Consider the following 13,087-nt stretch of genomic DNA (forward strand, 5'->3'; position numbering starts at 1 on the left):
TATATGTAAAAAAACGCAAGGGGTTTGCATGTCGAAAAACATGAAAGGTATGTGTAAAAAAACTCAAAAGGGGTTAGTGTGTCGAAGTAACACGTAAGGCGTTAGTTTGTCTAAAAACGCAAAAGGGGTTAGTGTATCGAAGAAAACATGAAAAGGGTTAATCTGTCGAAAAAGCATGTAAGGGGTCAGTTTTATGTTAGTATGTCGAATTAAACAAGTAAGGGATTAATATATCGGGAAAAATGTCCAGAATGATTAACTAAAATATTTTCATTCACCAAAAGTGAACTTTTGAGATACATTTCTGTTGTTTACATGAAAAGAAAAATAAATAGAATCTTGACGGATTTAAAAACAATTACTTGTTAAAAACCTGTTTACCAAACAAACAAAAACGATAACAAATGGAAAATAATTTCTGAGATAAGTTTTTCAACATGACGGTTTGTAATTCTGTGTTGGGGCCATTATTTTAACGCTGAATTTGAGAAATATAATACTAATCTAAACATATTTTGCAATTAATTGTTGTGTTTTTTTTCTTCACAAAGTCTCGCGACGTTCTGCAGTGATCTCGCGGTATTTCGGCTCGATGTCGGCTGGAAATGTGACTCCTCGGTCATTTTCCGGAGAGTAATCATAGGGTGCGCACACGAATTGTGTTGTGTGTCGCCGATAATAATTCATCATGGTAAGAATTGAACTTCATATAAAAACAATACTTCCGCCACTATATTCTTAATCTTGCATGTGTTGACACGGAGCAATTTTAGGTATTAACCAACAGAACGATCTTCCTTTTCTACTCCTGTCGAAGGCCTACTAAGTTACCCTGTTAGCTTCCTTTTCGGCTAACACTTGTTCTGCGTCACGTCGCTTTCAACAACAAGCGAAGCTACTTATAGTATTTCGTCGTAGTTATGTCAATAATATAATATATTTAAAACTTCGTGGCGTTTTGTAAGTTGGAAATGGTTATTTCAAACTTAAGCATGCTAGCTGCCTCGCTCGAGAGCATTTCTGCACACGTGGTGCGGTGGTTAACACGTGGTACGCGCGACGTACTAAAAAAATATATAATTTTTTGCTTAAAAAATGTAACTATTTAATTTCCTACAGTAATACACTGAGGTTTCCACCTTTAATGACACCCCCATCACCAGATTCTAAATTTGTACGCTTGGTAATTAAGCTAATATAGTATGTGGCAATTACCATATTGATCATATTAATTCGACAGGGTGCTTCAGCATTACTACAAGCTTGCAACTCACTTAAAACGTTAAGCCCATTCTCTGACACTTGGGTAACACGAACAAACATGTTGGTACAATAAATACCTAGATTAACCAGACATATCAACGAGGCTGCACCAAATGACGCTTGACCGAAATTGATACTTGAAAAATGCAAATAAAGTATACATATTGTGTTGTTTTTAATGCGGTCACTGATGAGACGACATTTTGGACAGGAGGTTGGCTGATATGTCGCTTTCTTGTAAACTTTTACACACTTAAAGATACACGCTGTGCATGCTCAGTAACTGACTAATACAGTTTCTGTGACGTTAGGTACTCAACATCGCATATTGTTTCACAAACAAGTGGCCATTCTGAAGTTACCGATATTAAAACAAAAACAGGTAACTCATGAGGGGTGGTTTTGCATTTTGAAGACGAGATGAATTTTATTTGGATGTTATAAACTCTATAATACTGCTCACACTAAGTTGATTTTAATCCAGATCCCATTTATAATCATGTATTTTAGTCGGGGAGATGAATGGTGATCTGGTAATCTACAATGCAACAATTAAGGAACACACACCCACATATTCTTGAGAAATTGTCGTAGCGGTCAAAGCACCCGTTTTGGCTGCGTCCTTGATTCTCTTATTTGTGCACAAATAGAAAAATATGCAGCCGTGTCATGCACAGACGAGTTGCTCATTGAAAGCGGACATTGCATTTAATGTGGCAACCACACCGCATCAATCTAATAGAAGTCCTATTTCAGTTAAAACAATGCAAATTTTGGTGCATTCCTTGACCCCAAAATGGCCCAAGTTGTATTTATTGACCACATGATTATTGCATTCTTGCAGGCGCCGTTGCACGTGTTGTTCGAGCATGCGGCTGGGTATGCGTTGTTTGCTGTCAAGGAAGTGGAGGAGATCGGCATGATGCTGCCCCAGGTGGGAACCCTTGCAGATTCATCATTGCTGGCTGCTTGGCGCCCACTTGTAAAATTCACCGTCATTTGGTGTGTTTCAGGTGGAGCAGTGTGTGTTGAGTCTGGCCAAATTCCACAGCATGGTGAGCCTGGCTGCCTTCTTCCCCTTCAAATCAGCACAAGCTGCCTTGGAGAACATAAATGCCATTTCAGAAGGTAAATAGGTGCTGATTATTCATGTCATTGCTTTATTGTCAAGTGTGATGATGTTCTCATATCTGTCAATCCACTGATTTATTGTGCTGACAGCCTTTTTTTCTGAACCTGAACATTTGAGGCCATTTTTTCGTGTTAAAACTAAAAGTACTGTCTGTGGTATCACCTAGCCCACGGGTCCCCAACATAGTGACCCCTGAGGAAGCTGAGGTGCCCACGGACCTGTTATGAAAATGACTCATTAGTGTTGGGTCATTGTGATTTTCTAATTTGAAAAAAAATGAGGGTTTGCTGGAGTCTTTTTAACCCTATTTCCAATAACTAACATGGTAATAACTTGGTAAATTATAGCAGTAATGGCTTGATTTTTTTTTTAGAAGTATTTAAAAGTGCGCTTTTATATAGCAGAAAATACTGTATGCGGTGGAATGTCCGGTAAAATAAATTCTGCATGTTAGTTTAAAGGATAACTTTTTTTTTAGGTGTGGTTCACGCTGACCTAAAGTTGTTCCTCGAGACGAACCTTCCTCATTCAGTAAAGAAGAAAGCCACCCTGGGAGTGGGTGATGCCAAAATTGGTGCTGCCCTACAAGAAGAATTTGGATTTTCCATCCAGACTGGTGGCATTGTGGCTGAATTAACAAGAGGTTTGCATTTTTTGTCATTTGTTGGAACCTAGCACGTTCTGTTTGTGATGCGACACATTGTGACCCTGACCCTCATGAAGGTTCATACTGAAAATCTGAACAGTCGCAAGGTCACACGATCCTACAGTGTTCACGATGACTCGGTCTAAGTTTTTGGTTTGCTTCTTTTTAGGGATTCGCATTCACTTCCACTTGCTTGTTAAGGGTCTGACAGCTCTGGCGGCCTCCAAAGCCCAATTGGGTTTGGGCCACAGTTACTCCAGGGCCAAGGTCAAGTTTAACGTCAACCGGGCTGATAATATGATCATCCAGTCCATCGCGCTGTTGGATCAGCTCGACAAAGACATAAACACCTTCTCTATGCGTGTCCGGTGAGCTATAATTAAATGCATTAACTACTTGTAGTTCTGCACCTCAAATTTTTGGAAGATTAGAACTAGCCTTTAAACGTATTTGGCACCTTTTTACCCGTGGCCGACATCTCTTTGCTTGTCATCTTTGCAGCTACCGTAAACTTTTTCATGATGTATGTGCATTGTGTAGACACGCTCGATATTCTTTTTTTCTTGGTATTTCGGTTAACGTTTGGACTGTATTTGAAGAAAAGGCTCTTTTCCGATTTTCATGCTACACAACAAAAAGTGGAGGGTATGGAGGGCTCTTCAGCAAAGGTTAAAGTTAATAACAAAAAATGACGGTAAATAGGTGGTGAATATTCGTGTGTCATTGCGTTATTGCCCTCAAGTGTGATGATGTTTTCATATCTGTCAATCCACTGATTTATTGTGCTGACAGCCTTTTTCTGAACCTGAACATTTGAGGCCATTTTTCATGAGTGTGAAAACTAAAAGTAGTGGGTATGGCTGTGGTAATATCTAGACCAGCGGTCCCCTACATTTTGCCTTTGATAAACATAGTGGTCGAGTGCCCTCTTGTTGTACGAACATGCTTGTCGCGTTTCAACAAATTGTGATAGAAATATTTGTGTCTAATCAAATTGTGCCAGTGTTGGGTCACTGTTCTGCCTTGGAGAAACTGTGCCTTAAGAGCACTCTGTTTTGGCAATGTTTGGCAACTGTCGTCACTTTATGGTCATTAACTACCAAACTGTCATCCTCAGCGAATGGTACGGCTACCACTTCCCTGAGCTGGTGCGGATCGTGCCGGAGAATTCGCTATACTGCCGCCTGGCGCAACTGATCGGCAACCGCAAAGAGTTGACGGACGAGAGCGTGGCCAGCCTGGAGGAGATTGTAATGGATAACGCCAAGGCACAAGCTATCCTGGACGCCTCGCGCTCCTCCATGGGTTTGTAGGATATTCTTTCTGAATGGCACCCCTTCAACGCCCGCTTCTGACGAGTGTCTCTGGCGGTAAACAATGGGGGTAGAGAATTTTTCTCAAACCGCTAGCCGAGGCTCTTTCTCGCTGCGGATCCTCACGGGAGAATCAATTGTAAAGTGCTGGGTGGCGCGATAAGTTCATAGTTAAGTACCCTGGTTCTAGACTGGTCCGACCACCCTCCCACCCTGATGTAAATTCCAACCCAAGTCTAGAACCAACTTCCACTTCTCATATTTATTGAATGGAAAGGGATGGTAGAATATATTCAAGTTGACTTCGAGTAAAACATCCAAAAACAAAATGTGTGATACATAGAAAAATATATTTGTAAAATGTCTGTTGCTGAGACGTGCCTTTCTTGTATAGCAAGAATAACGATCAATGTAAGGAGTTTCTGCTTGGTATCCTGAAAATGAGCAAAATTATGTTTTAAAATGTCCTCGTTTTGGTACTTTTTTCCTCTGATTGAAAAATAATTTAATGGTCAATATGCATGGGTATTGTTGCGCAGGAATGGATATCTCTCCCATCGACTTGATCAACATCGAACGGTTCTCCAACCGTGTGGTGTCTCTGGCGGAGTATCGCCTGGGGCTGCAGGAGTACTTGCGCTCCAAAATGAGCCAAGTGGCTCCTAACTTGGCAGCTTTGATTGGAGAAGTGGTAAGTGGAGAGTTCTTTGCTTTTGGTTAGATCAATGAGACCAATGTTCTACCAATAATCCACTGATTAGCCGTGAAGAGAAACCTTTGGTGCTGATGGTTCAACTGCTCTAGTCCTTACTCCAATACAACTTTTCCAGAGTATTCAATTTTTTCTTCCCACTTTCAGGTGGGCGCCCGTCTGATCTCCCATGCCGGCAGTCTGACCAACTTGGCCAAATACCCTGCCTCAACCGTCCAGATCCTGGGAGCAGAGAAGGCCCTGTTCAGGTATTGGGGCGCCCCCTCCCTGCTGGGGAGAGCTGTGATTGCTGTGATGGCAGGGCTGGGGCAGAGCAGGGTGACCCGGGTAAACTTGTCTTCTCGGGAGTGATCCCCGCTGCCACCCATTGAATCCCAATGTCTGAGCAATCACACACAGCACTGAGGTAGTTGATACTAATGATGTGCAATCCAGTCACAGAACTCAGGACCTCACTAAGGTCCTAGTCAAAATGTCCATATTGGGTCCTAAACATGAAAATCAGTTGTGGTCTTGCACAGGGCCCTGAAGACTCGTGGCAACACCCCTAAGTACGGCCTCATCTTCCACTCGACCTTCATTGGCCGCGCCGCCGCTAAGAACAAAGGCCGCATTTCCAGATACTTGGCCAACAAGTGCACCATCGCATCACGCATTGACTGCTTCTCTGGTGAGAGTTCAAGATGTTGGTCTTGGTGCTGCTACAATCCCCTCCAAAAGATGAGAGCTTGAAGAGTCTGGACATATTGGCAATGCTAAGTGTTTGGGTTTGTGGTCCTCTTTGAGTGGACTCCATGGAAATGACATAAATCCGTCCCATGGTGGGAATTGTAAAATGAAATTTTCGTTTGGGGAGGGTATGGAAACCTGTGGTAATAGGTGCGTTCAGAACCCCTGTTCCAAAAATAAGCTGCATTTTAAATATTAGTCACAAAATTGTGTATTTACAAATGGTGTATTATGTGTGTAACATTGAAAAACTTAACGAGTAATTACAACAAATTGACAGTCCAGATGGGTTATTTGGCATGGGTAACGATGCGTGTGCCTCCATTACATTTGATGATGCTCTTTGATTTCTCGGTTATCTGCTTGCGTCTTCCTTTAGCATCATTAGCTTAACATTTGTTATATGGAGTTATTGTGTCTAGTGACGGTAGACGGGCATTTGACTCGCGCAGTCATATAAACAAAAGTTTTCCATCACATTAACAAGAGACCAGAAATATTAAGTGAGGATGCCAAATCCTGGTGGTTTACTGTACTTTAGCATCGAAATAGTAATCACACCTTTAGAGTAAAACGTCTGAATGTTCTGCCTTCTGAACAAATAGCGAAAGTTGATGGAATTTTTTTGAATGGATAAAAAAATGTGAGCATGTACTTTTGGAGGGGACAATGCATCTTCTGGCTTTGCTGTGATGCTTTTATTTTTCGTCAACAGCATTCAACCTTCAGGTTGATGTTGAGAAATTATTTCCTGAGCGTTCCCGACTGCAGCTGTGCATTAAGTCTCAAAATGCCTTGTATCATAAAGTTTTGTCTCTTTGTTGTTTTTAGAATTGCCCTCCAGCGTCTTTGGTGATAAACTGCGCGGACAAGTGGAAGAGCGCCTTTCTTTCTACGAGACGGGCGACCTGCCGCGCAAGAACGTCGATGTCATGAAAGAAGCAGTGATAGAGGTGAGCTACTGAAATTTTCAGTGTCCGGTTGGTTAATGCGAATGATGACCAAATTCTTCCTGATCATCTGATGGTCTAAACTGATTTAATGAGCCTGATGTGACCCAGGTTTGAAGACCTGTCAAGATTGGACCCGCATGGTTTTTACTTGTCATCTCTTTTAGGCGTCTGATGTCGCTGCCGAGATGAAGCGGAAGCTAGAAAAGCAGGAGAGGAAACGCAAAAAACGTGAAAGGAAGCAAGCACGTCTTGAGAATGGAGATGCAAATGGTGACTCTGAGGTAAATGCCAGCTCATGATAAGATTACAGATTTAAAATACTACTTGAATAAACGTGAAAATGTGTACAAGGTTATGCTTATAGATCTTAGTTGTACATGCAGTAGCCTCTGGACTGAGCAAAACAAGGCCCCCAGAATAAACCAAAACCATATCTGGCAATATTAGGAAGTGCTTTAAGACTAGTTTCAAGTTAGAAACCCTAGACATGTTTACCAAATCCTAGTTTTGAGTGGAAACGCTACAAACGCTTTACAAGCTTAGTTTCAAGGCTAACCCCTTAATTGGAATACCTCGGCTGATAACACTCAAAGCACTTTTAAATACTAGTTTTGAGCATAAATCCTAGAAAGCGTACAAAACTAGTAGAGACGAAACCCTGATAGGGAAATCCTTAGCTGGGAACCCTGGAAAGGCTTTTTTCAAACTCTTGGTTCAGAGCTGAAACTGTACCTGGAAACGCTAAAATCACTTGAAAACCTTAGTTTATTTTCTGGGTCATGTTGATGACTCTCAAGTTTCCCTTGTCTTTTGCTGTGCTCCCAGAATACTTGCTTTTCATCAAGCATTTTTTAAGTCGACTGTGTTCTTCCAAGGTAAATGGAGAGCCTGAAACACCCAGCGGAAAAAAGAAAAAGAAACGTGCGGCTGAGGAGCAGGAAGTGTCTGCTGAAGAAACGCAGGCTGCAGAGAACGCAGGAGGAGACACTCCGTCCAAAAAGAAAAAGAAACGCAAGTCTGAAACTGTCGAAGCGGACGAGGATGTGCCAGAAACACCTGTGACTGAGAAGAAGAAAAAAAAGAAAATGGCGTAATAGATTCCCCTGAATAAGGATGTACTTTTGTGTATAGGCGTTTATTTTGTTTCACCCTAGAGACATGTTACCTGTGCCTTCCATCTACGATCATGTACTTATGTAAATAAATTTATCATTTTAAAGATCTTCCTTTTGTTTTTGTCCGCGGGACAAGATGTCTTACTGGTTGAATATTTTCTTTAGTAAGGATGTCTAGATAATGCCAGAGTTCAGAGCTCAAATGCTTTTTTGTTGCCTTTTATCTGGCCTATTAAGAACAGAACAAACCCCAAAGATAAAGTATATCTCATTAGCCGTACCGCTTATCCTCATTAGGGTTGCGGGGGGCTGGAGCCCATCCCAGCCATCTCCAGGCAGTGGGCAGGGGACACCCAGAACTGGTTGCCAGCCAATCGCAGGGCACATGGGGACAGACAACTCGCTCGCTCATTCACACCTAGGGACAATTTAGACCGGCCAATTCACCTGAAATGCATGTTTTTGGAATGTGGGAGGAAACCCACGCAAGCACGGGGAGAACATACAAACTCCGCACAGGAAGTCTGGAGCTGGATTTGAACCCACAACAGGTTCCCATGACATGAACTGTGCCGCACAAGCGCTAACCACTGCGCTGCCGTGCTACCCTGATAAAGTATATGACTGCGTTTAAATATTGTTGCCATGTCATGGTTTAAGTTTTCAAATACTGCACCCTTCCTCAAGGTTAAACACTAGATATTTAAAACCCTTTTTATTCGCTTAAAATGTTTACATTTGCGATATTGCCTGTTGGTATAAAGCCATGAAAAGTGCATAAAAATCCATGCTAGCAGGAAGATCTTGATGTCAAATAACTGACAATATTGCTGCATTTTATATTCCCTGGTGCCAATTCATGGGTTGAAATCTCTTGCCTTTAAATGTGAGGTTAATTAGTACATAGATCTAACATATCTCTCATTGCATAGTGAACATTTGTGAAACCTCATTATCTTAATGCGTCTCCATAAACATGCAGGGACTCATGCTAAACGGCATCTTATAGCAAATGCAGTGATAATATACATGACTTTTCGTAAGGACATCAGCGTTTGATTTTTCCAGTGGCCTGATTTCAGCCACCATGGCGGACATGTACAAAACGTCATCCCACACTGCGCTGGAGAGATTTGGTGATCTCAGAAATTAAAAGCTCAATGCATTAACAGAAAAAAACACAAGGGGTAAATGTGTGTGTGTGGGGGGGGGGGGGGGGGGGGGGGGGGAAATTAGTATTACTAAAAAAAAAAAAACGTAAGTGGTCAGTATGTCAAATAAGGGCCATACAAATGAATGTGATTTATGTCAAAAAAAAAAAAAGTCATGTGGTATATGTCTACAAACCATGTGAGGGGTAAGTCTGTCGAAAAAAAAGCGAGATGTAAAAAACAAAAACGAATTGGGTCAGTATGTTGATTACAAAGAGAAACTAGTAGGTGGAAAAAACCATAAGGGATTATTAGTATCTCGAAACAAATAAAGTTAGTATGTCGAAAAATACGTAAGGGGATAATGAGTAATAAAACATGAAAGGTGTGGTTAGTATCTCTCAAAAACATGAAAGCAGCAAGTCAAAAAAATGGGGTTAGTTTGTCAAAAAACACAAAAGGGGTTAGTACATGGGCAAAAAAAAGGTTAGTATGTCGAATAAAAGCCATTAGGGGTGCCTATGTTAAAAACAAAAGTGGTTAGTATTTCGAAAAGACACGTAAGGGGTTAGGATGACTTAAAAACACATAAGGGGTTAGTATTTTGTTTGTTGATAAACCACATGAAGGGTTAGTATGTCATATAAAACAAGAAAGGGGTGAGTATGTATAAAAACACAAAGGTATGTAAAAAACACAAAAGTGGTTAGTATGTTGGATAAAACACAAAACGGGTTAGTATGTCGAAAAACACACAAGTGGGTAGTATGTCGGATAAAACACGAAAGGGGTTAGTATGTCGAAAAAAACGTAAGGGGTTAGTATGTCGAAAAAATGTAAGGGGTTAGTATGTCGAAAAAAAAATATTAACCACTATTGTTTTTTACATACCCTTGAGTTTTTTATACATACTGACCCCTTTCTTGTTTTATATGACATACTAACCCTTCATGTGGTTTATCAACAAACAAAATACTAAATACTAATGATGTGCATGAGCAGTAGCACCATGCACTTAGGTAGTTTGTTAAATAAGTAGGTAGGTAGGTAATTAATGATATGTCCAAAAAAACACAAAAGTGGTTAGTATGGCGAAAAGACAGGAAAGGGGTTAGTATGACTAAAAAACACAAAAGAGGTTAGTATGTCGAAAAAAAAACGTAAGGGATTAGTTTGTCGAATAAAACATGAAAGGGGTTAGTGTGTCGAAAAAACACGAAAGGGGTTAGTGTGTCGAAAAAACACGAAAGTGGTTAGTATGTCGAAAAAACACATAAGGCGTAAGTATGTCGAATAAAACATGAAAGGGGTTGGTATGTCCAGAGAACACAAAAGTGGTTAGTATATGAAGACATTTCTCGATCAGTAGTTTGTTTTTTTTTTGCCTTTTTTTCCAAATCCAGTTTTTTCCGTGGATTAATTTAATTTTACCAATAGAAGGCGCTACACCGGCTTTTTAGTAATAGTTCTGTTTGTCGATTAGGTTACTTAGCAGGGGCAATGAAACACGTCTTCTTTTTTCCTCTAAAACAATAGCTTTGTTTCCATGGTTATCATTGTTTTTCTTTAGCATTCCTGCAAGCCTTGGGATCCTTTAGTGCAGGGGTCGGGAACCTTTTTTGCTGAAAGAGCCGAAAAAAACCCAAATTTCAAAATCTAATCCTAGGAGAGCCATATGTATATTTTAATACCAAAAACAGCTAAATGGAAGAGGAAAATCAACGAGTTTATAGTATAATAAGACAGAATTTATTTTGAACAACATTGTAAGTTAATAACAAAAACTAACAATTATTTATAATTATAACAATCAACTGGTCTGCAGGCTGAGGTTTTATTCATATCCGTCCATGTTTACTTGCCCGCTCTGCTTGTTCACCGCTGTCTGAGGCCCTCAGGTCAGCAATTTCTTATCTAAATCGAAGAAGACCAACAATATATATATTATAATAAGACTCTGTTATAACATGTTGTTCAAAATAAAATTAAAGGTATTTATTAATAAGAAAAGTACTTCTGACTTACTATTAATGCGACTTTTGGTGTTGCATGGTTTTGCTGATGGCTTTGTAGTCCGGTTGATAGGTGGTGAGGTTCAGCTTCATGCAGGTGTTTAGGCTTCCATCTTTTAAACGTGATCGCAGGTTGGTTTTGATGTGTTTTAGGTGTGAGAACGACTGTTCGCATGCATACGTAGATCCAAACATGGTCAATACAGCAAGTGCCTCCTGATGTAGAATAAGGTGGAAGCTGAGGATGGGTCTGTTCTCCTGCTCACGAAGCAGCGCTACAAATCCTGTTTTTCCCCACCATGCACGGAGCACCACCGGTACACACAGAAATAAGTTTATCCATTGGTAGATTCTTTTCATTTGCAAACTCCATGAAAGACTTGAATAAATTCTCTCCTCTCGTTGTCCCTTTTAGTGGCAAAACGGCAAGACTTTCCTCACGCAGCGAGTCACCGTCAACATAGCGTGCAATAATACTGAACCGGGATAAATGACTGACATCTGTTGATTCATCCAAAGCGAGGGAAAAAAACTCCGCTGCATTTATGTCATTCACTTGTTTTTATCTCCACTTGATTCGACATCACAGCACAGTTCTTGCTGAAAGAGGCATATCTTTTATCCGTTTGATTATTTTATCTTAATCCTTAACGTCGTCAAAAAGCTCGTTGGCCACATAAAGCATGAATGATTTGGCATAATCGCCACCTGTAAACGGCTTCCCGCTCCTCACAATTGCTAAAGAACCAGCAAAGCTAGCAGAGTTAAAATCACCTTGTTTGGCCCATACACGGAGCTGCTGCTGACTAGCCTGGACTGTGGAAAGTAGTTCTTGACAGGCCTTCTTTCTGTTGTCTCCCACTGGATATTTCGCTGAAAATGTGGCATGGCGTGTGTCGAAGTGTCTCTTTATATTTGACCGTTTCATCGAGGAAATGTTATCATTGCATATAGGACACACTGCACAACCTGCTCTCTCAATAAAGGCAAATTGCTCTGTCCGTTCCTGCTGAAACGTACGGTAATCTTCATCGCTTTTCCTTTTCGTCATCTTGATTAGAAGGGTTCACCCTGCATAAAAAAAGCTAACCAAAAACGAAAGGAAATATTTCTTCTTTGCTTCAAAATTACTTGTGCAGATTGTTGTAAATTATAAATTAAAATTAGACTTTCCGGGTAGCGGACCCCCCCGCTCACCGGAGAACAGATTGGCTCTTAGCTGCGTGCCTGAACGAAAAGTTGCAGGTGAAAATATATATAAATTAAAATGTGTGTATTTATTTATTCTTTTTGGACATGTTTTTTTCTGACTTTATTATTATTATTATTTATTTTGCTAAAGTAACATTATTAGCAAAATTATTGATTGATTTGTTTCGTTCAGAAATTTTCAGAGAGCCAGGTGCCGTCATCAAAAGAGCCATATATGGCTCCCGAGCCATAGGTTCCCGACCCCTGCTTTAGTGCATTGATTTCCCTTTTTTTTCAATGGCTTTTTCTGTGATTTTTCTACTTCCCTTTTTATCATATCTCTTTTTTTTCCTTTTGTTCACAAAGCACATGATTATGACCTATCAGAGAAAGGCATTGAGGGACCAAGTTCAGTCAATAGCATGATGATAATAATAATTAATAATTTCCTTTGTATTGTCATTCTTTGTAACAATGTACACAGAACGAAATGTCGATACACCTGACCCGTTGTAGCGAGCCGATGCAGCCGCAGCCAACAGAGGGCGCCGCCATTTTTACCAATGTTATAAGTCTTAGGTATGACTCGGCCGAGGCGCGAACCAGCGACCTCCTGTCAGTTTCATGAAATTGTGATGCAACCCAATCACAGATCTGCATCTTATATCACATTGACCAAAAGCAGGCAGGAATTTTAGGGGCATAACTCCTCCCACGCAGGATTTGGGCATCAGGAAATGAGTCGAGCGTGTCGTATAGTGGGGAAAATGCCATAAAAGAGAGGCCGAAAACATCTTGCACTGTGAAGTGAAATAGTCATACGGTGGGGAGGCGTTTTACCGTGCAGTTTGTGGAAAATGATCAGAGTCA

The 13,087-nt window shown here is 40.6% G+C and overlaps 1 protein-coding gene and 1 non-coding gene across 2 annotated transcripts; both read left to right on the top strand.

The window, feature by feature from the left end:
• The first annotated feature begins 568 nt into the window (after positions 1 to 568).
• On the top strand, positions 569 to 7,970 carry nop56 (NOP56 ribonucleoprotein homolog). Its single transcript, XM_088337978.1, has 12 exons — positions 569 to 691; positions 2,108 to 2,197; positions 2,277 to 2,391; positions 2,874 to 3,038; positions 3,211 to 3,409; positions 4,159 to 4,346; positions 4,894 to 5,045; positions 5,214 to 5,314; positions 5,588 to 5,736; positions 6,627 to 6,748; positions 6,913 to 7,029; positions 7,624 to 7,970. The coding sequence occupies exons 1-12, from the start codon at positions 689 to 691 to the stop codon at positions 7,840 to 7,842; spliced, it is 1,620 nt and encodes a 539-aa protein (XP_088194104.1). The 5' UTR covers positions 569 to 688; the 3' UTR covers positions 7,843 to 7,970.
• LOC148363885 (small nucleolar RNA SNORD57) lies at positions 6,785 to 6,849 on the top strand. The gene has a single exon (XR_015850796.1). It is a non-coding gene; the product is annotated as a small nucleolar RNA SNORD57 (small nucleolar RNA).
• Positions 7,971 to 13,087: the final 5,117 nt, after the last annotated feature.

Source organism: Urocampus carinirostris, chromosome 6, assembly GCF_059441175.1.
Source record: "Urocampus carinirostris isolate Australia breed hairy pipefish chromosome 6, RoL_Ucar_1.0, whole genome shotgun sequence".
NCBI lineage: Eukaryota > Metazoa > Chordata > Actinopteri > Syngnathiformes > Syngnathidae > Urocampus > Urocampus carinirostris.